Source organism: Mirounga leonina, unplaced genomic scaffold (assembly GCF_011800145.1).
Source record: "Mirounga leonina isolate KUSES-001 unplaced genomic scaffold, KU_Mleo_1.0 Mir_154, whole genome shotgun sequence".
In the NCBI taxonomy this organism is placed as follows: Eukaryota; Metazoa; Chordata; class Mammalia; order Carnivora; family Phocidae; genus Mirounga; species Mirounga leonina.
The window spans coordinates 1,553,894-1,579,333 of record NW_023270389.1 but is presented as its reverse complement, the minus strand read 5'-3'; the positions used below and the strand labels follow the sequence as shown (position 1 = coordinate 1,579,333).

Genomic DNA, 25,440 nt, shown 5'->3' with positions numbered 1-25,440 from the left:
GCTTCCTGAGGAAGCCTCTCCCCAACTCCGCTTATGTGTTCCCTCTAAATGGGTTGCTCTCTCCGCTCGCTACACGTACGGCTTCTTGGGATTTTCCTTCCCCCATCATCATGGGTTGGTTTTGCTTCTTTCCTCTGTGCATCCTCCTGGTCCCCGAACCCACATCTTTCTTGATTTTACTTCCTTCTTTTAGTGGAGCACATCCTCATGGCATTCTGGGGAAGAGTGCTTGAGAAACAGGTGTGTAGATTTAAACTGGCCGTATTCCCGGTGTTCACACTGCGTGGACGGGACCGGAGGCCGCATCCTGGTTTGTGTGTGTGACCAATGTCACCGTGCGACATAAGGTCTTACCTTTGGGAGAAACTAGGGGAAGGCTACATAAGACCTTTCTGTCTTATTTTTGCAACTTCTTATGAATCTAATTATTTAAAATGAAAAGTTTTTTTTTTTTTTAAGATTTTATTTATTTATTTGACAGAGAGAGAGAGAGAGATAGCGAGAGCAGGAACACAAGCAGGGGGAGTGGGAGAGGGAGAAGCAGACTCCTCGCCGAGCAGGGAGCCCGATGTGGGGCTCAATCCCAGGACCCCGGGATCATGACCTGAGCCGAAGGCAGATGCTTCACGACTGAGCCACTCAGGCGCCCCTAAATGCTGCATTCTTAAGCTTCTTCTAATGCATCTTCTTTAACCACCACAACAGCCCCATGGAGTAGGTTCTCTTATTATCTCTGTTTTACAAATGACAAAACTGAGACTGAGAGAAGTTGAGTAACTTTTCCAAGATCATCATGCTATTAAGTGATGAAGCTAGGAATTGAGCCGTATGGTCCAAGTTCTAAGCCTGGGACTTTTTTTTTTTTTTTTTTAAAGATTTTATTTATTTTTTTGACAGAGAGAGACACAGCGAGAGAGGGAACACAAGCAGGGGGAGTGGGAGAGGGAGATGCAGGCTTCCTGCTGAGCAGGGAGCCCGATGTGGGGCTCGATCCCAGGACCCTGGGATCATGACCTGAGCCGAAGGCAGACGCTTAACGACTGAGCCACCCAGGCGCCCCTGATTTCTGTTTATTTACTCTTAAAACTGCCTCAGTCTATTCTTTCCCTTCCCCTCTGATGTCCTTTGCACCATTACTTCCTTAGTAGGAAGCTTCGGTGGGTCGCGGCTGAGGGTTAAGGTGCTGCGTGAAGGAGCAGATCTGAAGGACAGGCTCCGATCTTCTGCTTCCTTTTCTCTGTGACCTAAACTCTCTGTCTGATGATCGCGAGTGTTGCAGAATTGTCATTAGGATTGAGAGCTTAGTGTAATTTGAAATGCAGAGCATGTAGCATGTGCTGGTTATGGTCATGTGTGTATTGGGGGGGGCGGTGTCTCAAACTGCCTCACACTTTGCTCCCCAGCCTGACAGAGGGCAGAGTTTCTGGAGAGAATGTAACTCGTGTGTCATTTCTTCACTCTCAGTTTTATAAGAAGACCAAACAGTTGCCTGTCTTGGTAAAATGCTGTGAAGAGATCCAGCCCCATCAGTGGAAGCCACCTGTCGAGAGGGAAGAGCACCGGCTTCCATTCTGGTTAAAGGTACAGCTTTCCTCCTCGAAGTGTGTCGGAGGCAGAAGGACACCAAGCCCTGGCAGAGACGCCAGGGGTGACTTTACACTCCTGGTGGAGCTGTAGCTCAGGGACGGGCTCAGCGGATCTTCCTTCTTCCCCCCCTCCTCTCCTGCTGCTTCCCCTTTCCCCCACGTGACTCTGCCACCTCTGAAAAATAGTGGGTAAAATGATACGGCGTTTCTAGAGCATGTAATTAGGGTGTAGTCTTTAGAAATTGGATATCCTTCAAGAAAATTCCTTGAAAAGATTTTTTGAGACTGTCGTGGAAAGGCCCCTAAAATCTCGGAAGCCCCGTTCTTTTCTCCAGGTTCTGACATGTGCTGGATCAGTGTGTTCTTGTTCTCTAGGCCAGTCTGCCTTCCATCCAGGAGGAACTGTGGCGCATAGCGGACGGTGCCAGAGGGGTAGGAAGTGTGACTGGACCTGCTGAGGGCAGCTCAGAGCCAGGCCTGGGAAAAGGCAGCTCGGAATTGGGGAGTGAAACTCTGTACCCACTGCTGTTGCCCAAGGGTGTAGTCCTGAAACTGAAGCCAGTGGCCAACTGTTTTTCCAGGAAGGCCTGGAGACAGAAGCGGCCATCAGTCCTGAAGCCCCTGCTAATCAGACCGAGCCCCTCTCTCCAGCCCAGCTCCACCTCTGGGAAAACACCAGCTAGGTCAACTCTGTCCGAAGCCCCTCCGAGCAAAATGGTGGTCCGGATTCCTCACGTGATCCAGCCAGCCACTGTCTTACAGACGGTGCCCGGTGTCCCTCCACTGGGGGTCACGGCGGGGGAGAGTTTGGAGTCTCCGGCAGCACTGCCTCCCACGCCCCCTGAGGCCAGGACCAGCTTCCCTCTGTCTGAGCCCCAGACCCTGCTCTCCTCTGCCCCTGTGCCCAAGGTAATGCTGCCCTCACTTGCCCCTTCTAAGTTTCGAAAGCCGTGTGCAAAGCCAAGAGCCTCCAAGAGAAGGGGGGCCAAGGCCTCTCTGTGTCTGGAGCCAGCCTCCCTCCTCCACCCGGTCCCGGTTATCTTCACTGTGCCCGCCACCACGGTGAAGGTCGTCAGCCTTGGCAGTGGCTGCAACGTGATCCAGCCCGTCAACGCAGCCGTGGCCCAGACTCCTCAGACCATCCCCATCACCACCCTCTTGGTTAACCCCACTTCCTTCCCCTGCCCGTTGAACCAGCCCCTTGTGGCCTCCTCTATCCCACCCCTGATTGTTTCCAGCAACTCTGTGAGTCTTCCTGTTCCCTCCACCCCCGAAGATAAGGCCCAAGTGAATGTGGACATTGGTTGTCCTTTGGTTGAAGGGAAAAATGCCTTTCAAGGCCTAGAACCCAAATTAGAGCCCCAGGAACTGTCTCCTCTCTGTGCTCCTGTCTTCCCCAAAGAGGAGCACAGCCCAGGGCCCCCAGCAGCAGATCATGTGTGCCAGGAAGAGCAGCCAGAACACAGTGCCTGTGGCTGGACTCTGGTGAAGGCCGAGGATGGGAGGCAGGCTCTGGAGCCACTGCCTCCAGGGGACTTGCAGGAAATGGTCAAGATGGAACCTCAGGACCCCGGGGAGGATGACTCCAGTGGGTCCCCAGGGCAGGACACCTGTGAGGACAGCAGAGAGGAACGTTCTGTGGGATTGGATGCTGGCTTCCCAGGTGAGGAGCCGAGTGGTCCTAGTGAGCTAAGGAGACAGCCAGCCTTCCAGCAGGAGGACGACAGAAGTGAGCCAGCTAGAACCTCGTCAGCTTCTCGGGAACCTCGGGATGAGGGAGACTCCGGAGATGTGAGCAGAGGATCTCCCAAGATGGCTTCTTCCTGCGCCGACCCTGAAGTGCGCAGCAGCCCCCCAGGCAAGTCTGAGGACCTGGCCAGCGCCGTCGGCCAGGCGCTGGGGACCCCAGCTGGGCCGGAAGCTGGGGGCGAGAAGGACGGGCCAGAGGAGGAGGAAGAGGAGGACTTTGACGACCTGACCCAAGATGAGGAGGATGAGATGTCCTCAGCCTCTGAGGAGTCTGTGCTCTCGGTCCCAGAGCTCCAGGTGAGAGCTGAGGAATATTCTCAGGTGTTCTGTGGCCTCAGTAATTTGCTTGATTTGTTGACAGGCCACCTGCTTGCTTGCTGCACTTAGTCCTCCTGTCATTTTTTTTTTTTAAGATTTTATTTATTTATTTGAGAGAGACAGCATGAGAGGGGGGAGGGTCAGAGGGAGAAGCAGACTCCCCGCCGAGCTGGGAGCCCAATGTGGGACTCGATCCCGGGACTCCAGGATCATGACCTGAGCTGAAGGCGGTCGCTCAACCAACCGATCCACCCAGGCGCCCTCCTCCTGTCATTTTTATTTGACTTTTGAATACCGTGTGGGACAGTTTTGGGGGCGGGGGGTTGAGGCGAGAGGGGAGGAAGAGGTGAACTTTTAGTTGGGTGTTATGTGTGACTCAGTCACTAAAATGTTAGATTGAATCACCTGTGCGCAATTTAAATGCCTAAACATGTAGATCGTTAAGTGTGGATCCCAGCAAAGGAAAACTGTCTTCCCGGTAGAAAGCGACCTTTCAAAACGCCTCTTCCCCCACCTGCTGCTGGGCTGGCAGCCCAGCTCTCCCTGCGCTGGTGGCCTGTGGGGAGCCGGCGCCAGCCCTGCGGACGCTCTCGGGGGCTTTGCAGGAAACAATGGAGAAACTGACCTGGCTGGCCTCTGAGAGGCGTGCGGGCCAGGAGGGCGAGTCCGAGGAGGAGAACTCCCAGGAGGAGAACTCTGAGCCTGAAGAAGAGGAGGAAGAAGAGGCAGAAGGAATGGAGAGCCTGCAGAAGGAGGACGAAATGACAGACGAAGCTATTGGAGACCCTGCTGAGAAGCCGCCGGCCACCTCCGCGTCGCCCAGGACTGCTCCGGAAGCGGAGGCTGGCAGCGCCCCGCCGGGTGAGTGGTGAGCCTGGTGTGCGGGGCGGGTCTCAGCCGGCCTCCTCTCTAAGTGCTGTGCCGAACGGCTGGTCCGAAAACCAGGTGTGAGATCGTAGCGGACGTCCTCTGGGCCGCCCCCCCGCACGCTGCCCTCCCCCAGACATGTTTGCCTGGAGCCTTTGCGGAGGAGCGTGCTCAGACGTTTCAGATGTGACTCCTACCGGCCGCTAGGCTTGCGTTAGGTTCACGCAAGCTTTTAACGCTGGTTCTCAATCCGTCTGTCACGCGTGCGGCTAAGAGCTACGTTTATTTGCGGTTCCTCCCCAAGACCCAGTGCGTGAGAGCCCACCGTGAGCCCGTGCCCCCGCTCAGGACTCCTGCTGGCTGCGTGCCGCAGCCGAGGGCCTTCTCTCATCCCGGGGGTGGGACTGTGGCATCGCTACGGGGACTGCCCTGCCACGCCATCGTGCCTTCCTGCCACGTTCCCGCCAGCTTCTCCCGAGGCCGTCCCGGACAGCCAGCGGGATTTGGGTGGGCTGGGTGCGTGTGGCCGAAGGGAGGAGTGGGGTTGTGGGGCCCGACAACCATCTTCCTCGCGTGTTTTCCCAGGAGAGAGTGGCCGAGCTGCTGGGAAGGGCCGGGGCAGTCAGCGAGCTCGCAGCAAGCGGGGAAGCCGGGCCCGGGCCAGCAAGGACACGTCCAAGCTGCTGCTGCTGTATGACGAGGACATTCTCGAGCGGGACCCCCTCAGGGAGCAGAAGGATTTGGCCTTTGCTCAGGCTTACCTGACCAGGGTAGGCAGGGACTGCTTCCCGCTACTGCCCGTCCCCCCAAATGCGGCCACTTCTCCTTCCAGGGACTGGTGTTGAAAACAGTCTGATTTTCAGGCCGCACGGCTGCCTCGTGTGCCTCTGCCTTTGCTCTCTCCTGGAATTGCCCTCAGATCTGAGAGAGAGAGACAGGACCCAGGCTTCCTCGTCCACGGCTTGTTGTGAATCCCTGAGCATCACCCCTCTGTTGTTCAGAAAGCGGGGAAAGGTGGCGCCACCATCATCAGTGAGAGGGGTGACTTCGCTGGGTTGGCTAAAGCGGGCCTTTCCCGAGCCCTCGGCAGGAGAAGAAAGACCGTTGGTGCATTGGCCAGAGAGTGGACTCCGGGAAGTGCCCTGGTCTTCGGAGAGCTGACCCCACTGTGCCTGGCAGCTGCCCTTGGCATGCAGCCGTCTGGTTCCTTTATGCCCCCGGCGGTTCAGCCTGCCAGCAGTGACGGCCACGCCTTCTGGTCTGCTGACAGTTGACGGCGTTCCTGATGTACGCGCTGTGGGCCCGCGGTACCCCGCGGAACTGCGTGTGCAGAGCACTCCTTGTCTGTCTCAGTGCGGGGCTGAGATCAGGAGGGAGAGGCTAGGGCCGTGGGCTGGAGACACGCTCGCTTGGTTTGGTAGGGAGGGCTGTGGCCCCTGGAGAACGAAGGCGTGTCAGAGGCCGGCCAGCAGGGGAGGGGCGGTGGTGCCTGACTCACTGCTCCGTGTCTTCCATGAGCAGATCTCAGGAGCTGCGGGAGGGGTAGCCTCCGCAGGGTGGTTCTGGGGTCGGTGTGGGGACTCCTCCTCCTCGATCCGTACAGCTCTTTCCTGTCCTGACGGCGGAACGTCTTCCCGCGTAGGTACGAGAGGCGCTGCAGCACATCCCTGGCAAGTATGAGGACTTCCTGCAGGTCATCTATGAGTTCGAGTCCAGCACTCAGAGGCAGACAGCTGTGGATCTCTACAGAAGCCTGCAGGTTCTGCTCCAGGACTGGCCTCAGCTGCTCAAGGATTTCGCTGCCTTCCTGCTGCCCGAGCAGGCTCTGGCCTGCGGATTAGTGAGTGGACGCGTGAACGCCACACCTGGGGCGCTGCTGGGTCCGGGGACAGGGGACCTGAGTAGAACTGGTTAACACCACCCTCGTCTCTCAGCGACTCCCGGTCAGACGGCCCTGCCTTGGCCCAGGGTGATCAGCGCCCCCTTGTTTCAAGGGGTGGTCTTCCCAACCCCTCTTCTCCCATTTTCTTTGTACGTGCAATGAGGGGTTGTACCCTCGGTCGCCAGTGAAGACCGTGGGTGAATCACGCACCCTTTGCTCCTCCCTGTTGTAAAACAGGTGTGTCCGTTCCAGCAGATACTTACTGTGTGTGTCTAGTGCATCGTCAGGCAGGGTTCCCGGTCCTAGGAATATAGTAATTACAAAAGAACGATGTCCTTGTTCTCATGGAGCGTCCATTCTCTTGGGGAAGGTCAGGTGATAAATAGTAAAATATATATATAGTGAATGTACGTAAGGATCACACAGTACATATGAACAGTAAAACGTACATAACGGGGGCTAGAGAGCCGCAGGGGGCATGGGCGGGGGCGGGGCCTTGCAGTTCTGTTTCGCACACGGTGCTCGGGGATGGCCACTGCAGAAGGTGACATTCGAAACGTTGGCCAGTAAGGGTCTACACGCGAGGGATGTCTCACGAGCTCAGGAGGGGGAGACACGGAATGAAGGGTGGAGTGCGCTCTTCTGGTCGGCTTGAGGCAGTCCCGTGGTCCCGGGGGGGGGGGTCGCACACCTGCACGTGCTCTCTCCCCGTGTGGGGAGCAGCATGGGTGCGAGCGCTCTGTAGACGGTGACGAGCTGCGGCGTCTGATGTCACAGCCCGTGAGACAGCCAGCAGCTTGACATTCGCACATCTCCGGACGCTTGCCGTCCCGTCCTAGGAGTCGGGTTGGTCGCCTTTGCAGCCCAAGGTGCATAGATGCCAGGGTCTGAGGCACCGTGTGGCGGCTGTAAACGGGCTCCCCGTCGCCCCCGCTTCCCAGCCCAACGCTCTTGTTCCGTGGGCGTAGCGCCCTCCGCTCCGCACTCGCTGTGCACGTGACACTCTTGCTTTCTTTCCACTGGGGTAGTTTGAGGAACAGCAGGCGTTTGAGAAGAGCCGCAAGTTTCTTCGGCAGCTGGAGATTTGCTTTGCAGAGAACCCCTCGCACCACCAGAAGATCATCAAGGTCCTCCAGAGCTGTGCGGACTGCCTGCCCCAGGAGATCACGGAGGTGCTCTTTCCTGTCCTGCTGGCATCTGTGCCCGTTCTCTTGCTTCTGGGGTACCTTGGACTTCCGGAGGGGATGAAGAAGGCGAGGACTTTTTTCGGCTTTCCTGAAGCATAAACCCCTGGAACAGGGGGTGCTTGTCCCCTGAAACCAGAGCCTGACTGAACTCAAAGGCTCAGGGTTGCCATCAGTGCCTGGAAGGGAAGTTCAGGGAAGGAGGTGATGGGGCCTGGGGGGGACTTGTCTCCTCGCTGTGCTCGGGTTGCTGCCGGGGCTGGAGATCAGGAGGCCAGGGTGCAGAGTGTGGTCATCAGGGATCAAACATATTATTAATTCCCCTTCAGTGTAGGCACGCGAGCAGGGAGGGGACGCTGAAGAAGTCTTAGCGGTCCAGAGAGGCTTCCGGCTGTCCCTCAGGAGACTAGGAGGGTAGACCTTGGGGGCGAATGGGACTGGTTTGGGACGGCAGCCTGGAGAGGCCCTGGACACTTCATCCTTCCCCCGACCACTCTCCCCAGCTCAAGACGCAGATGTGGCAGCTTCTGAAGGGCCATGACCACCTGCAGGACGAGTTCTCAGTCTTCTTTGATCACCTGCGCCCAGCAGCCAGCCGGATGGGGGACTTTGAAGAGATCAACTGGACCGAGGAGAAGGAGTACGAGGTACCGGCCCCGAGGCTGCAGTGGGCTTGGGAAGGGGGAAGGCCACGCGTCGGAGGGGTGCCTGCCCAGGGTCTGCGCTGAGGGGCCCCTGCTCCTCCCCAGTTTGACGGCTTTGAAGAAGTGGCACTGCCCGATGTGGAGGAGGAAGAGGAGCCTCCCAAGATACCCACGGCCTCCAAGAGCAAAAGAAGAAAAGAGATTGGGGTCCAAAATCATGACAAGGTACCCCAGGTTGTAGGGTGTCACCTGCTTGCCATAAACCAGGCCTTGAGTTTTCTGCGTTTCTCTGGCTGGTGCGGTGCGTGGCCTCTGGGGCCCCAGGCAGTCAGGTCAGGCTGCAGAGCCCACCGGGGGGCAGGGGGGAGCTGCCGAGGAGGCTCCCCCACAGCTGCCCCATTACAACGATGTTTCCCCCTCGGCTCTCTGGCTTGGAGTGGTTTCTCTTGCCCTTGGGTCTTGATTCCTTCCTTTCTGTTAGCATGAAGAGGTAGAACCGAGCATCCCCACTTAGCAATATCGGTAACAGCTGATAGTCAGCTGTGTGACAATAGGTGTGTACCTCTCGGAGGTGTTGTACCCGGATCGTTCCCTCACTTCCTTCCACGGCAGGGCCACGAACAGATGGCTCTTGTTTGCATTTGACCGAAGAGGAAAGGGACGTGCAGCACGAGGCCGGGGCCGGGGCCTCATGTCTCCTATGTGGCAGCGCTGGGGTGCGGACCCCGGCGGTCTGGAGTCTGCTCAGACCCACTGCCCTCCGCTGCTCGCCCAGGAGGAGTCCGTTTTCCTCTTTTCTTCTTCCTTCGGCAAAACTGCTTCTTAGCAGCGGGATGACCTAGGGCAACTTACTGAATCTGTGCCAGCCTCGTCGTCGTTCGTGGGGGTAGTAACGGTCCTGGCACCTGGGGTCCCTGAACAGAGAGTGTCCCTGAGAGGGCCTCCCCGTGCACAGAGCAAGCCCCCCGCCCCAAAGGGGTCGGCGGAGGGGGCAGAGCCCCGGGTACAGGGACGCGGGAGCCAAGGTGGTCGGTCATCCCAGGACTTTGCCTCCAATTGTATCTGACTTCAGTATTGAAATATCCGGGCATCTGGGCTAGGTCAGTCCTCCGGGTCGCTGCAGGATCGTGGCAGGGAACGCCGGCGGGCCGGGGAAGAGCTGCAGTGCCGCCACGCATGCTGGGTGCTGGTCGGGGCGGCTTGCTCGGGTGGCCTGCAGCCCGTGTGCTCTCTGGGCGCTGCGCATGCTAGCCGGCCGCTAACCAAGCCCAGTGTCTCCTAGGAGGCTGAGTGGCCAGACGGAGCCAAGGACTGTGCCTGCTGCTGCCATGAAGGAGGCCCTGACTCCAGGCTGAAGAAGAGCAAGAGAAGAAGCTGCGGCCGCTGTGGCAGCAGGGTGAGCGGGGTCGGGGGGCGGGCATGGGGGCCGGGCCCGGGGCTGCCTCCCGGCGCTGGGCCGGCTGCTATCCCCGTCACGCAGTGAGTGTGTGTGCGCCGGACAAACAGAATCCTGGACAAGTATGTGATGGATTCTGCTTTTTAAAGATAATCCTGTGGGTAAGGAAGGCTTTTGAAATTGGAACAAAATGAACCACTTCAAATATTTCTCAGATTTTTTTTTTCTTTCTTATGAAATACACAGACCCTAAAAGTAATGCCAGTTCTCTAGGGTAGGGTTGGTTGGCAGCAAAAAGAGAGTCCTTGGTTCGAGGAGTGGGAGCAGCGGACTTTAAAACTGTCAGTTGACCTGCTGAACATCGTGGCCGGGCTGCTTCCCGTGCTCAGGCCCCTAAAACAAAGGCTGTGTGAGGACACGCTTGACCAAGAAGGCTGTTCCCTGCAGGTCTGTGACAGCAAGTCCTACAAGAGCAAGGAGCCCCAGGAGTTGGCGGGCAGCAGTCCCCACCGGGAGGCCAGCCCTGGGCCCGGTGCTAAGGAAGCTGGGCAGGGCAAGGACCTGCAGGAGGAGGAGGCCCCCGAGGAGCGAGAGAGCACGGAGGCAGCCCAGGACCAGCCTGGCAGGAGTGCTGGAAGCGGAGGGACGCCTCTTCCCGGTGAGCCCCGCTCTGTCCCTGTTCCCACCTCATTCTAACGTGCTTCAGGCAAGAACGTCTTCGAGCCAACGCGCTGCCCACTAGATTACTCAAGTAACAGGAGATCCTCTGTCCGGCCTTAGCTTTGCTGTGGCCTCTGCCCCCTGGCAGAATTGGGAGTGCTACCACCCGCATGATGCACACTCTCTCCCCCTGCCCTCCTGACCCCCGTGATCTGCACCCCGAAGACTCGTATAAGCGACTTCAGGCCCCACCCTCGCCTCAGTCTTTGAGGTTGGGGCTCTGTCAACAGTAATCAACCTGCATGGCCCTGCGGTAACTCGGGGTTCTAGGTGCATCTTGACCCTGTCTGTACCCTCAGATCTTCACTTTTCTCCTAAGCAGGACTGGCAGTGGGGAGCACTGTGCTCTCCCCTCAGGAAGTGACTCTTACAGACCAGCTTGTCCTGGATGACCCACGGCCCTGCTCGCCGGAGACCCCTCACCTTCCCTCCAGTACTGGGGCCATGCTCTGCACTGGGAGGAGAAGCCAGGCTGGGCAGGAGGTCCTCTCCTGCCCTCAGGCATCCCCCAGACTTCGGAAGGAGAGGGAGGACCAGAAGGCAGTGGGTGAGCCAGAGGCTTCCGTGCCTGCCTGGGAGGCTTCGGAAACAGAGAAATGGCCTGGAACTGTTGAGCCCCCTGCTTCCTTCCTGAGTCCCGTTTCCTCAAGGACCAGAGACGTGGGGAGAAGACAGGTGTCTGAGAGATCAGATACTCCAGAGAGCTGGTTGCTGGCAGGCAGAGCTGCAGTGAAGACAGGAAACAGGATGTCCCCTGTCCGTGAATCTCCTTCATCAGGAATTGACACCTCAGAGACTTCTTCCAAAGCCCCTAGGGCAGGTCTGGCTAAGGACAGTGGAAGCCAGGGCAAGGGTCCAGCAGGAGAGCCGCACCCGAAGGCCACAGAAGCGACAGTCTGTGCCAACAACAGCAAGGTCAGCTCCACTGGGGAGAAGGTGGTCCTGTGGACAAGGTAGGTAGGGGTGGAGGACGTGTGTGTGTGAAATTCGTGGAACACATCCACGTTCCTAATCTGGGACTAATCGTGATACGTGGTTTCCAGGGAAGCTGACCGCGTGATTCTCACCATGTGCCAGGAGCGAGGAGCACAGCCACAGACGTTCAGCAGCATCTCCCAGCAGCTGGGAAATAAGACCCCTGCCGAGGTAAGTGGCTTCAGCCCTGCTAGAACGTCAAGCCCCAGGGAAACCGAGGAAGGGACGGGGTGGCCAACCGAGAGACAAGCCCCAAGGGCCCAGAGGAGGGGCTTGACTCATCAGGGCACATGGCAGTGGTTCTAGAAGAGAAAGGGCACTGGATTTTGAGGTAGAATCCCAGAGATTCCGTTCTGGTTTGTTTTTAGGGCCAAACCTGAAGCCTCTTGAGTTCCCTTATCTGTGGAGGGCGCAGCCCTCTACACCTTACTGTGTGGCGCAGACGAGATTGTTCCCGTCAGCGTGCGTGCTCAGCGTATGTGCGAACTGCACCTTCTTGCCCTAGGTTTCCCACCGTTTCCGAGAACTCGTGCAGCTCTTCCACACGGCCTGCGAGGCCAGCTCCGAGGAGGAGGAGGACGCCACCAGTACGAGCAACACAGACCAGCTGTCAGACCGCGGGGACCTCCTGTCTGAGGAGGAGACGGACGGGTGACTGGGCACGCACGCCTGTCGTCTGCACCGCCGGCCCCCGCCGGCCCCCCGAGGGAGGGTGCTTGTACTGTGCAGGGGTGCCCCTGAGCTCGGGACACAGAGCCGCAGGGGCTGAGGACGAGGACAGAGGCAGACCGGGGGCTGGACAGCCGTGCCCGCGCAGGCGTCGCTCAAGGTCTTGGGAAGCTACGTGTGCTCGGCCTGGGGGGGGAGGGGCTCAGCTCCTTTGTTCCCCTTGGTCCCACGGCGCGTATTTATTGAGACCTGATCGCGGCATTTCTAAATGCAGCACATTCCGTGCTGGTGTAGGCAGTCCCAGAACACGGAGTCCTGCACCCACGGTGTTTATTGTAAAGCAGCGCTTTCCTTTGCTCAGAACACCTTAGCCCGCGAGGCCATCGCCACCCTGGTAGCACTGGGCCAGACTGCCCAGCTCCTGCAGCGCCTCCTCCACGTCCCCCTGCTCCACCCCGGCGTCCATGAAGCTGGCCCAGCGCCGCACGTCCAGTTTGCCGAGCTCTCTAGCCAAGTCTCCCAGGGCCCGGCCCGAGGTGGAAGAGGAGCAGAGGGCCCCAAGCACTGGGATGCTCTCCACGGCTGTGGGGGGACAGAAAGGGGAGCCTGCCCTGGGCTCTGCTGCCGACAGGGAAGTCTGGGTCTGCAGCAGACCTGGCAGGGGCGTGAACCCCGTGAATCCTGAGCGCCGCCCCCTTGGTGGACCAGTTCCCCAGAGGAGGCCACTCCCCTCAGTGGCTGCAGTGGCCTCAGTGAATAAAGGGACGTTTACCTGTGGACCTCCGTGCCTCCCTCTGATCACACATACAGTGCGAGCTCTCGTGTCCCTTCGCCACCCACGTACCTGCCCCCAGTGGCGGGCCATCCAGAAGCAAACCGTGCCGGCTGAGGCTTGGGGAGAAGACGCAGGGGTACGGAGGAACCACCTTGCAGGGCGCCAGCAGCAGGTGGGCGGAGCTGGGGGGTGAGAGCACAGCTGAGCGAGAAGAAGGTGAGCAAAGTCGGGCGTGGGCGGGGAGAGCCGGCCTCCCACTGACCTCCTGCCTCCAGGCTGCTCCTGCTGCAGATACCGGGCCAAGACGTCTTCCCCAGTGTCGCACGCGTGGAGCGGTGAAGGCAGACGTGTCCCTGGGGCGAGCCGGCTGCTGGAACAAAGCCAAAACCACCTTTAGTGTGCGGCAGTGTGGATATGGAGCTGGGAAGTCTTGGGTTCTCAGGCCATCAGCTGAAGCGGGGTGCGGAGGGTCTCTCTCTCTCTCTCTCTCTCTCTCTCAACGTGGGGCAAAGGGAGGAAGAGGCAGTGCTCTGCGGATGCCCAGAATTGTTACGGAGAAAAGGATGTGAGTCAGAAGTCTGACAAGGGCTCCTAAGAACCACCCGTCCTCACCTGGTGTGGCATGCTTTGTCTAGACCCCTCAGCACCACTGACTGGGCAAAGCGTGTTCCAGAAGGAGCCCCACATGCAGACAGTGGGGTCCACGCCGTGGCTCCTCCAAGCTGCACCAGGGCATCAGGAAGGGACTGGCCTGGGACCAAGGGGAAAGGGATGGTTGCTGCTGCCGTCACCACCTAAAGGGAAGGGAGACATCACGTAACTGAGCTTTTTCTCAGCGCTGACCCGACCCTTCACAAAGCTCCACACCTTTTTCCCAGAGGAGTTCAGCATGTCAGCCAGATGAACCATGGAAACCGGTGAGGAACGTAGGCGGTAAGGAACAGTGACTGTATCCAGGGCTGTCGCCAGGATGGCAGCACAGTGGAAGGGCAGAGTGGCCTGTAAAGAGGGTATCAACAAGGGCCCTTAGCGTTTCAGGTCTGGAGGGCAGAGCGTGAAGGCAGAAAGATTCCTAGCGGCAGAGAGGTCCGGGTGCTTTGGGACAAAGCAGGGTTGTGCTTGTATTGTGCACAGTGTGCTGTATCGTGGCTGAGTTCAAGCAGAGGCTTCGCGAAGAGAGCTGGTGGCAGAGGTGCGATGGCAGGTCAGGATGGTGGCGGGAGGGCACTGCTCTACCTGCCATGTGAACAAGAGCTTGAGCCTTACGTCATACTGTAGGTGAGGGAAGGTGACCGGAGGCTCAGGTCGCAGTCCCAGGCTCCCGCCCAAGGACAAGGGGCAGACCAGAGAGCTGTGAGCAGACATGTGCACCAGGCCAAAAGCTGTGTTCAGCAGACGATAGATGTTTTTCTGGGGCTCCTGGGGAAAAAAAGGGTAATTGGTTTTAAGCACCTTTCTCCCTGGGCTGTCATCCCCTCATTTTTCCCTCCCTGCCCCTGGGACTGCCTTTTCCCCAGGTTCTGCTCACCCCAAGACTGTAGGGACCAGGGAGCAGGCCCCAGGTTATTATTCCCCGCCCTGAATACTCGTCCTGTAGCAACTCTGTGGCCTTCGCGCCTACCCCGGAGAAGCCATTGTGCAGGTCACACAGGATCTGGAAACCCTGGAAGGAGGCAAATAATGACAGACAGGACGAGACAAGGCTTCTGCCCGTGCCCCCCACGCCCTCCGGCTACCTGCAGGTAGTCACATTCCTCCATGTAGAAATGCAGTCTATCCTCCAGCTCTTCCAGGTACCTGGGCTCCTTCAGGACACTCTCGCCTTGGCCAAAAGCCTCTAGGCGGCCTGCTTCCCTGCCATGCATGAACACAGTCCTGACTTGCAGGAACCCCGCCATTCATCCCTCCCCTACCGCCCCCCCCCCCCCCAAGATCCTGTGTTCAGGGAGGGCAGGGAAGATGGCCTCCAGAGCCTTATTCAGCATCGGTGGGGACCCAGGTCCTTGCTTCACAGCCTCTGCGGCCCCCATACCCGTCATGGTTGTACTTCTGAATCATACAGATGCTCCGGGGATGGAGATGGACGCGCAGGAAATCTGACCAGACTCTGATACTGCTCTCCGTGGGGATAAGTGGTTTGGGGGCTATAGCAGCAGGGAGTGGTGGGGGACCTGAAGGAAGAGCAAAGGGAAGGCACATTCCTTTGTGTTCCAGTTCTGCCCGGTTCCCCATCCCGTAGTTCCTGGTGGAAGTCTCACCTTTGCCATTGGGGATGGGTTTGACCCTCCAGATACCATCACGACTCAGCACTCCCTGGGAGGGATGAGAAACATCTGCATTTAGCTCCAGCCAGTCCAGAAGGGAAAGTTAACTTATTCTCCCTGACTTTGCTGGCCACGCCCTACTTTCATTCATGTAGTCACATTTCTTTAAGAAAAAGTGCTTTTTCCTAAAATGCTGCTCCAAGCTATTTAAAATGATCAAAATCCTGTTTTTTTTCCTGTGCCCCAGTGGGGGCAATCTAGTTATAGCGCTGGGTTTAAAAGCTTAGAGCAGAGGCCCTCACCTCTGCACTCAGAAGATCCTGGAGATAAGGATTTGGGGGACAGAGTTCCTCCTTGTGCGTGGTGAGCTTTCCCTGCCTGAAAGAAGACCGATTGGGTGAAGACAGGGACGCTTTCAGTGATTCTCAGGCTTCCTGTGCACATCCCCCTCCTCTGAGGACCGCAGATACCATGCTATCGCTGCATCTAGCTGTCTGTCTCCGTAGAGGCCACCTTCTTGTTTTAGGGAGCTCAGACTGCCTGTGCGAAAGGGAACAGGTGCTGTCAGGTCAAAGCCTAGCCCCTCCCCGCCTTCAGCTAATCTTGGGGTCCCCCTCCAGCCTGCTGCCACCCTCCCTCCAGCCCTTGGCTCTTCCAAGCTTTCTTGAATATTCAGGAGTTGGAAAAAGCCCTTGTCTAGGACAATGTGGGCACCATCCTTCCATTCCCAGCTCAGCCATGAGCTGTGGGGCCCCTCGAGGGGGCCACGATTCACCACCTCGCCGTCCCCAGGAACGAGGAGCCCGTTCCAGAGTCGGTCGTGAACGGAATAAGGCGGTGCCCTCCCGTGGCCAGCGGTGCCCGCGGCTGCTCCTCGCTGGTCCTGCAGCCTGGGGCGGACGCGAGCACCGCACGCCCGGGGGACGCCTGGCGCTGGCTGACCCCGGCCACCGCCTCACCCTTCAGATCCATGAGGATGAGCCTGGGCGTGTAGGTCTCCTGGCCGTGCGCCGTCCGGCCGGCCCGGTACAGGACGTCGGGACACAGCTCCCCCGGCGGCTCCGTGGCATCGGTCGGGGCGCACAGCGCAGCATCCTGGGGTGACACGGAGGAAGGCCCGGCCTCAGCGGGGACCGCAGGGGCGGGCCGGTAGCGGCGGCCCCTCGGGGGCAGCCGGCCGGGGGCCTCACCTGCTGGTTCCACCAGTGCGCTCCCACGAAACCCGCGAAGTGGCCTAACTGCAGCGTGAGCACCTCCCGCGCCCCGCCCGCCATGCCGCTCGACTCCGCTGGGTCGCGCAGCCGCGACCGGCCACCTCCTCCGCTCGGAGCCGATTGGCTCGTAGCTTTGTGGGCGGGACCTCGCTCCCCGTGCTCTATTGGTGCGCCGACACATCCTTTCCCATCAGATAAGCGATTCGTCCGGCGTCGGCGGCCCCGCCCACACCCCGCGCGGCGTGCGTGGGACGCGCTCGCTGGGGGCGGGGTCCGGCGCGACCGGAAGTAGCGGGGCGTGCAGGGGGCCCTGGCCTGGCCCGGCGGTCGGTTCGCGTCGAGGCCGCGGTCTCTCCTCAGCGGCCGCTGCTGCCTGGCCGACGGCGCCTCAGGAGACACACACACCCCTGGCCCGGGGACTAGGCGCCGCTCTTCCCGCGCCGGTCCCGGCCCTCCTGGCTTCCGACCGTGAGGACTCTGCTGGCTCCGTGTCACCTTACGGGAATGAGGCGCCCTACGCGGTCCTTTGTCGACGTTGGCGGAGAAACTCTTTCCCCGGCCCTGCGTGTACTTGCAGCCCCTTCCGCGGCCTCGTTGTGCGGGGGCTCCGCTGACTCGGGGACCGGGGTCGCTCCAGCGTGCGGCCGGCGGGCGCTGCGCTGAGCCTTCCTGTGCTCCGGCGCCCGCGCTCGCTCGGCGGGGTGAGGGCCCGGGGCGGGCGCGGGGTCCCGGGGCAGCCGCGCCCCCCTCGGCGGGGTGAGGGCCCGGGGCGGGCGCGGGGGCCAGACGGCTCGGCGGGGGCTGCGTCGGGAGCGGCCGCGTGCGGTCAGAAGGCTGTGCTCGGACTTCGTAAACAGCACAAACGGTCTTCTCAAGCTCATTACCAGCAGCGGAGGGCGGTTTGAGTTGGTGCCCCACAAGCTCTAAAAATTGTAGTCCTCCTCACTGGCGTTAATTACGAGGTTGAGAACTCTTTTTCATACGTTTATGAGCCATTTGGATATCCCTTTCTTGTGACCTGCACGTTCAACTCTCTTGGCCATGTTCTTTTGGGTTGTCTCGCTGATTTGTAGGAGTAAGTGCTTTACTGGGGATGCAAGCCCTTTGTCAGTTTTATGTGTTGAAAATACTGTCCTGTCACTCTGGTTGCCTCTTCGTTTCCTTAAGGGAGTTTTTTAGGAGAATAGAAGTTTGCTGTTTTGTCTTTTTAAATGTAGTCACATTTATGGACCTTTTCAAATATTACGAATGCTGTTTATGTTATGTCCTGGGCTCTTGCTCCTGTCTGTTCCAATTTCACAGGATATTTAAAAAGTGTCTTAGAGTCCCCAAGGAGACTAAAAAAGGGGAGGGTGTTAGGGGTGACAGAACAGCAGCTAATAAATGTAGAAGGATGGACAGAATTTAGATTGCAGCCATCAGTTTAACAGTTTATTCAGATGAGGATCATCAGTGGATGTTAAAACCTTTGGGTGATAATTTATGGGAAAACGGGATGGTTTCAGGATTTCAAAGTAACACTCTACTTGTTCATTACATTGAGAAAGCTCCTTTTACAATAATGGATGCCAGAATTAACCAAGTGATCAAATTTAGCATCACCAGCGTGAAACAAACTGCAGTGATGTCAAGTGTGGTAGATAGAAAGCATCAGCTGTGTGTCGTGTTTGCCAAAAGCATTTAACCTGTATCTGAAGGGAACAATGAGACAAATCCAGAATGTGGACAGTCTGTAAAATAACGGGCCTGGCATTTTCAAAAATGTCAAATAACAGAAAAACCAGAGGGTCTACTGAAGCTAAGAGGACACTAAAGAGATAGCTCAGCGTAAATGTAATTTGTGAACTTTGATTGGAACCTGGATGGGAGCGGGGGTGGGGTGGGGCAGCCATTGGGATAACTGGAGAAATTTAAAATTAGAGCACATTAAAAGAAAAAAGAAAAAGTAGAGCACATATTAGAGTATATTATGTCCATGATGGGTTTCTTTGGTTGGTTAATGATATCCTGGGTGTGTAGAAGATCTTATTCCTAGGAGAAACGTGATAAAAGACGTGTCTGCAGTTTACTTTCAAAGGATGACACAAAGGAAATAAATATGTAGAAAGATAGAACCAGTGTGACAAAAGGTTAACAGTTGAATCTAGGTGAAGGTTATATGGGATTCTTTTGTACAGCTCTCTGCATTCCTGTAGGTTTGACAGTTTTCAAAATAGTGTAAAAGGTGAGAGTAAGTCTTGTCTATTCTGGGCTTTTTTATGGCCACATATAATATTTAGAATTAGTTTGTCAAGTTGCACAGAAAAATTTAAAAATCTCTAGGTGTTTTGATTGGGATAGTCTTGCATCTCTGTAGATCGTTTTGGGGAGAATTGACATCTTACGGTAGTCACTTTTCTAGTTTTTTTTTTTTAAGATTTTATTTATTTATATGACAGAAACAGCAAGAACAGGAACACAAGCAGGGGGAGTGGGAGAGGGAGAAGCAGGCTTCCCGCTGAGCAGGGAGCCGGATATGGGGTTCAATCCCAGGACCCTGGGATCATGACCTGAGCCGAAGGCAGATGCTTAACGACTGAGCCACCCAGGCACCCTCACTTTTCTAGTTTATATTCTACCATTGATTGAGGCCTTTTAAGTTTTCTCCAATAATATTTTATAGTTTTATTTATAAACATCATATACATACCTTGTTACATTTATGGTTTATCTATTTCTGTTGCTATTGTAAATGAAATCTTTAAAATTTTATTTTCTGTTACGGAGAAATGCAGCTGATCTGTATACTGACATATCCAGCAACACTGCTGTGCTCACTTAGTAATTTTAATAATTTATCTGTAGACTCTCGGATTTCTACACCATCAAAACCACAAATAATGATGATTGTATTTATCCCTTTCCAAATCTTATATATAACATTTTGTTTTTCTCATCTCAGTGTATTGACTAGGAAGAATGGTGTGGAATCAAATGTCTTGTTCCCTGCCCCCCCCCCATCTCAAGGGGAAGCTGTAACCCTTCACTTCTGAGTCTCATGTGGACTGAAGAATTTTTTTTTTTTTGAAGATTTTATTTATTTATTTGACAGAGAGACAGAGAGGGAACACAAGGAGGGGGAGTGGGAGAGGGAACACAAGGAGGGGGAGTGGGAGAGGGAGAAGCAGGCTTCCCGCGGAGCAGGGAGCCCGATGCGGGGCTCGATCCCAGGACCCTGGGATCATGACCTGAGCCAAAGGCAGACACTTAAGGACTGAGCCACCCAGGCGCCCCTGACGTGGACTGAAGAATTTTTGTCGGTACTCTCTGTTGTCTTGTGGGAAGTTTTCTTCTTTTTTTTTTTAAGATTTTTATTTATTTATTGAGAGAGAGAGAGCATGAGAGGGAGGAGGGTCAGAGAGAGAAGCAGACTCCCCGCTGAGTAGGGAGCCCGATGTGGGGCTCGATCCCAGGACCCCGGGATCATGACCAGGACCAAAGGCAGAGACGCCCAACCGACTGAGCCACCCAGGTGCCCCTAAGAGTTCTGTTCACGAATGGATTTGGAATTGAAGAAAACTTTCTCTGAATGAAGGTGATAATTTTATTCTTCCTTTGTTTTGCTAATGGGATGAATTACAGTTTTTTCCTTTTTTATTGGAGTATTGTTAACATAGGTGTTATATTTCACATGTACATAGGTGTTATATTAGTTTCACATGTACAATACAATGATTCAACAGTTCTGTAAATTTCTCAGTGCTCATCAAGATAAGTGTATTCTTACATAATTTGATTTTTTTTTAAATAATATTTTTATTTATTTATTTGAAAGAGAGACAGCAAGAGCAAGAGATGGAACACAGGGGGAGTGGGAGAGGGAGAAGCAGGCTTCCTTCTGAGCGGGGAGCCCGATGCGGGGCTCGATCCCAGGACCCTGGGATCATGACCTGAGCCGAAGGCAGACGCTTAACGACTGAGCCACCCAGGCGCCCCTACATAGTTTGATTTTTGCATATAATCTTATCTTGTATTCCTGGAATAAACCTTGACTCATTTGTCTTCTATTAAAATGTTGGATGGATCTGATTTGTTTGGGATTTTTGTATCCGTGTTTATGAATGAGACTGGCCTATAATTCCCTTTTTATGTAATGTTTTTGTCATTGTTAAACATCATTTTGTCATGATGTTAAAACAACATCAACATAATATTGGCCTCAAAAAACAAGTTGGGAAGTATCTTTCCTTTTTCAGTTTTCCCCTAGAGTTTGTATGAGATTGGCATTATTTCTTCTTTAAGTGTTTGGTAGAATTTACTGATGAAGTCATAAGGGCCTGGCATTCTTTATAAGAAAGTTTTCAACTATGAATTCTGTAATAGTTCTATCTTGAGCCACTTTCGAGAAGTTGTATCATTCTAGGAATTTGTCTCTTTCATGTTCAAGTTCAGTTATTTCCATCAAATTGTTCATAATATGCCCATTTAATCTTTTTTTTTTTAAGAGGGTGGGTGTGCATAAGTGGGGGAGGGGCACAGGGAGAGAGAGAATCTCAAGCAGACTCCCACTCAGTGTGTAGCCCACCTGGGGTGGGGGCAGGTTGATCTCATGACCCTGAGCTCATGACCTGAGCCAAAATCAAGGGTCGGATATTCAACTACTGCGCCACCCAGGCGCCTATTTAATCTTTTTTAATGTTTTTAAGATCTGTAGTGTTAACCCTTTATCATTTCTTTTTTTTTTTTTAATTTAAGATTTTATTTATTTATTTGACAGTGAGAATGAGAGAGCATGAGAGGGGGAGGGTCAGGAGAAGCAGACTCCCTGCCGAGCAGGGAGCCCGATGCGGGACTCGATCCCAGGACTCCAGGATCATGACCTGAGCCGAAGGCAGCCGCTCAACCAACTGAGCCACCCAGGCGCCCCAACCCTTTATCATTTCTGATGTTGCTTATTTCAAAGGTAAAAAGTCACTTTCACTTTTTTCTTGAATATTCTCACCAGATGCTTTTAAAAATTAATTTTAATAGCATTTTTAATAGATTTTATATTTATTTGAAAGAGAGGGTATGTGTGCACGAGTCAGGGGGAGGGGCAGAGGGAGAGGGAGAAGCAGGCTCCCTGCTCTAGATCCCAGGACCCTGAGATCATGACCTGAGCTGAAGGCAGACACTTAACTGACTGAGCCACTCAGGCGCCCCCAATTTTAATAATATTTTCAAAGAACTAAATTTTTAAGTTTTGAGTTTAGTACTTTAACGGTCATTTAGTTTGAATTACTTTCATTTCCATTCTGATTTTTTTCTCAGAAGAGTATTTCTTAATTTCCAAACATAAGGAATTTTCTGTGCATGTATTTGGTATTCAGTTTTAGCTTAAATTGCACTGGGGTCAGAGAATACCATTCGTATGATTTAAGTTCTTTGAAATTTGTTGATATGACCTAGTGATAGTCAACTTTTGAACAGGTATAGGTGTGCTTAAAAGGAATGTATATTCAGAAGTGTTTGGGTTAATTAAAAAAATACTTTCATTAAGACAAATTTGTTTATTATGCTACTAGATTATATGTTCTAATTGACTTTCATCTATCAGTTACTGAAGTATATTAATTCTCCCACCATGGTTTATTTTTCTGTCTATTTTGTCAGTTTTTATTTTCTGAGGTTATGTTATTAAGGCATACTACTTTATTTTTTAAAATATTAACATGTAATGTATTATTTGTTTCAGGGGTACAGGTCTGTGATTCATCAGTCTTAACACAATTCACAGCGCTCACCACAACACATACCCTCCCCAGTGTCCATCATCCAGCCGCTCCCCTCCTTCCCCAAAACCGAGAGTCGGTCGCTTAACCAACTGAGCCACCCAGGCTCCCCCTTTTGTGATTTTAAATGTTTTAGTTTACTTCATATATTTGGCTCTGTGCTACCTTTTGAGTGTCTGATGTGAAGCAATGGCCCAAATTCATCTTTTTGCATGTCCATTATTACCAACTATCCCAGCATGATTTGTTGAGGATTATTTTTTCCCCCAATAAATTGTCTTGACATCTTGACTGAAAATCAGCCGACCATAAATAAAAGGTTTTTATCTGGATTCTCAATGTTGTTCCATTGACCAAACCGCTCTCCTTATTGCCCATACTACACTGTCTTGATTACTGTAGCTTTCTGTGATGTTTTGAAAAAAGGAGGAGTAAGTCCTCCCAGTTTGCCTTTTTAAAAAATCATTTGGGGGGGCGCCCGGGTGGCTCAGTCGTTAAGCGTCTGCCTTCGGCCCAGGTCATAATCCTGGGGTCCTGGGATCGAGCCCCGCATCGGGCTCCCTGCTCAGCGGGAAGCCTGCTTCTCCCTCTCCCCTACTTGTGTTCCCTCTCTTGCTGTGTTTCTGTCAAATAAAATATTAAAAAAAAAAAGAAAAAATCATTTGGACTATTCTAGGTTGTGTTTGTTTCTGTATAAACTGTAGGGTCAGTTGCCAATTTTTGCAAAGGAGTCGGCTGAAATTTTGATACTGATTGCATTGTATCTGTTAGATCAGTCTGGGGAGAATTAACATCTTAACACTACTGATGAACAGGGCGCCGGGGTGGCTCAGATGGTTAAGCGTCTGCCTTCGGCTCAGGTCATGATCCCAGGGTCCTGGGATCGATCCCCGCATCGGGCTCCCTGCTCGGCGGGAAGCCTGCTTCTCCCTCTCCCACTCCCCCTGCTTGCATTCCCTCTCTCGCTGTGTCTCTCTGTCAAATAAATAAAATCTTTAAAAATAATAATAGCAGGTGAAGGGGCGCCTGGGTAGCTCAGCCGTTAGGCGTCTGCCTTTGGCTCGGGTCATGGTCCTGGGGTCCTGGGATCGAGTCCCGCATCGGGCTCCCTGCTCCGCGGGAGGCCTGCTTCTCCCTCTGCCTCTCTCTCTCTGTCTAATGAATAAATAAATAAAATCTTTAAAAAAAAAAAACAACACTACTGATGGAACATAGATTCTCTTTCCGTGTATTTAGATCCTCTTTAATTTCCCTCAGTAATGTTTTATAGTTTTTGGTGTGTAATTTTGCATTTCTTCTGCTAAAACTGCTAAGTACTTTACATTCCTGCTATTTTGAATAGAATTACTTTCCTAATTTCCATTTTGCGTATCTCGTTGTTAGAAATATAGTTGCCTTTTGTATATTCATCTTGAGTTCTTGTGACCTTGCCAAACTTATTTTTAGTTGTGGGAGATCTTTTGAGACTTAAGGTTTTCTCTATAGAGAATTATGTCATCTGAAAATAATGACAGTTGGACTTTGTACTTTCCTTTTTTTTTTTAAGGTTTTATTTATTTCTTTGACAGAGAGAGCACAAGCAGGGGAAGGGCAGAGGGAGGGGAGAAGCAGGCTTCCCGCCGAGCAAGGAGCCCGACGCGGGGCTCGATCCCAGGACCCTGAGATCATGACCTGAGCCAAACGCAGACGCCTGACCGAATGAACCACCAGGCGTCCCTGGGTTTTTTACTTTCCAATCTGGATTCCATGCAGTTGAGTAAGAGAAGCCCCAAGAGACCAGCTGTGGGGCAGGTGCAGCAGGGAGACAGTAGCAATCAGGGCATGAGGGTCAGGTCTGTAGAAGGATCTTAAGAAAGGGGACTGGACAGAGTAGATTACAGATGACATTTAGTGAATTACAGAAGTAATGATGCTAATTCATCAGCGGGATCTTTGTACATCTCTGACGGTCTAGCCCTACAACTTCCTGTTCCACATTCATTGGCGAAAATGAGGCCTACTGATCCTGACTTGCGCCGCCCAGAGATGGAAGCCACTGTCCTGGCCTCCTCTGCAGTGGAGTTCAGGTGCCCCCTCAGACACGGTCCCGGCATCCGAGTGTAGAGCGGATGCGGCCCTTCCCAGAGGTTGTGGGCACCGCTTCATTCCTTCCCTTTTCAAATGAAATGAGTGCGAGGGCACTCAACTTACAAGACACACTCCTGACAGGGAAAATTTCCAAGCTACGTGGAAACACCGAAGTACAGAAGAGCACGCTCTAGTGTTTAAAAAAAACCAATTTATGTGTGTACTTTTATCTCCAGAATTCGGTAACAGAAGTTGCTTCTAGAAAAGGAGGCGAGAAAGGAGGCTGATTTCCATGATACATGGTTCTTTATGGTTTGAACATGGCTAAACAGTAGGAATAAAGGCGTATGGAAGCCGCCCAATGATCCAGTTGCAGGACAGCTCAGGTCAGTGGCCCTGTGTAGGGGGCTGACCCCCTCCAACGGCAGCGAGACGGGGAGGCAGGGGTGTGGGTAGAGAGCAGACTGGCAAACACGTGTAGGAGCTCAAACAGGAGGTGACGGGTGTGACAGCAGTCCACGAGGATGGAGAGGACAACGGGCTTTGACTCTTGTGAAGACAGAGCTGAAGGCCTGACCGTCCATGGTGGGGGCATGTCAGGGCTTGGAACAGGCCTCCAGCCTCCCGAAGCTGGGGGCTGATGGAGCAGGCGCTGTAGGGTGGGGATCTGGACCCTAGGCCAGCTGACCTGATTGAGGACTGGGTCAGGGTGAAGGTCGGGTTCTGAGAGGGAGCCTTGAGGCGTTTTGAGCATGGGGGACGCTCCCTCGGCAGCGAAAACACCGATGCACGTCCACAGACCATGTCCCTCGTGGCCAGTTTTCAGATAAAGCGCTATAAAATCAAGTCCAAAATGGTAGCGGCCGACCACTGAAGGAGTACCGCCCATGTGTGAGGCACTTTACACCCACTGTGATTCAGTGCTCACAAATGGCCCAAAAGTTCGATCAGGTGACACAGGGCAGGCCGGGGACTGCGGGGCCCCAAGACGGCTGGTAAGTGGCAGCTGGGGCGCAGACTCGGCCTCGAGCGCTACAACGGGGGTAGGACAGGGAATTCAACGCCACGGAAACTGATTGGAGTCACTATTTTCTCAAATCTCCCCAAGCTGGCATGCACACGTGCATGAAGGAGGGGCTCCCTCCATCCGTCCGTAGTACTCGGGCCCCTGCAGAGGCGACCGTGGGAGCCAGCGGACCGGCGTGGGAGGGAGAACTTCAGGGGCAAATTCGATCTCCTGACCTGAATCAAGTCTGGAAACAGAACTAGTGGAAATTTCTGCAGAATCTGGTCTCTTCAGACCCCTCGCAAGGAGAATGCTGGAGAAATTCAATTTGGCCAACTGAAGGCTCTTTCCATTTTATAAATCTAACACAACAC

General features: G+C 54.2%; 2 protein-coding genes across 7 annotated transcripts in view; one reads left to right on the top strand and one right to left on the bottom strand.

Moving 5' to 3' along the window:
- The window catches only part of GON4L (gon-4 like), a 67,607-nt gene extending 55,378 nt beyond the window's left edge, over window positions 1–12,229 (top strand). For 3 of the 4 annotated variants that reach the window (XM_035009778.1, XM_035009777.1, XM_035009779.1), the window contains 13 exons: window positions 1,465–1,581; window positions 1,962–3,632; window positions 4,259–4,514; window positions 5,106–5,290; window positions 6,163–6,360; window positions 7,431–7,574; window positions 8,090–8,233; window positions 8,336–8,455; window positions 9,513–9,626; window positions 10,074–10,284; window positions 10,669–11,299; window positions 11,390–11,492; window positions 11,827–12,169. In XM_035009778.1, coding sequence (XP_034865669.1) covers window positions 1,465–1,581; window positions 1,962–3,632; window positions 4,259–4,514; window positions 5,106–5,290; window positions 6,163–6,360; window positions 7,431–7,574; window positions 8,090–8,233; window positions 8,336–8,455; window positions 9,513–9,626; window positions 10,074–10,284; window positions 10,669–11,299; window positions 11,390–11,492; window positions 11,827–11,976 — 4,044 coding nt within the window. In that variant the 3' untranslated portion in view covers window positions 11,977–12,169. Of the gene's footprint in view, window positions 1–1,464; window positions 1,582–1,961; window positions 3,633–4,258; window positions 4,515–5,105; window positions 5,291–6,162; window positions 6,361–7,430; window positions 7,575–8,089; window positions 8,234–8,335; window positions 8,456–9,512; window positions 9,627–10,073; window positions 10,285–10,668; window positions 11,300–11,389; window positions 11,493–11,826 lie in introns of all 4 variants that reach the window. The other variant, XM_035009776.1, reaches the window with a different exon arrangement.
- A 74-nt stretch (window positions 12,230–12,303) lies between these two features.
- MSTO1 (misato mitochondrial distribution and morphology regulator 1) lies at window positions 12,304–16,321 on the bottom strand. Of its 3 annotated transcripts, none has more exons than XM_035009780.1 (14): window positions 16,220–16,321; window positions 15,989–16,124; window positions 15,500–15,569; window positions 15,332–15,407; window positions 15,024–15,078; window positions 14,798–14,936; window positions 14,502–14,619; window positions 14,294–14,428; window positions 14,032–14,184; window positions 13,633–13,764; window positions 13,378–13,559; window positions 13,028–13,132; window positions 12,835–12,947; window positions 12,304–12,572 (listed from the first exon to the last, which is right to left on the bottom strand). In XM_035009780.1, the coding sequence occupies exons 1-14, from the start codon at window positions 16,301–16,303 to the stop codon at window positions 12,358–12,360; spliced, it is 1,713 nt and encodes a 570-aa protein (XP_034865671.1). In that variant the 5' UTR covers window positions 16,304–16,321; the 3' UTR covers window positions 12,304–12,357. The 3 variants fall into 3 exon arrangements, with proteins under 3 accessions (XP_034865671.1, XP_034865673.1, XP_034865672.1); XM_035009782.1 differs by having other exon boundaries at window positions 12,304–12,596; window positions 12,868–12,947; XM_035009781.1 differs by having other exon boundaries at window positions 14,798–14,885.
- Between the last annotated feature and the right edge of the window lie 9,119 nt (window positions 16,322–25,440).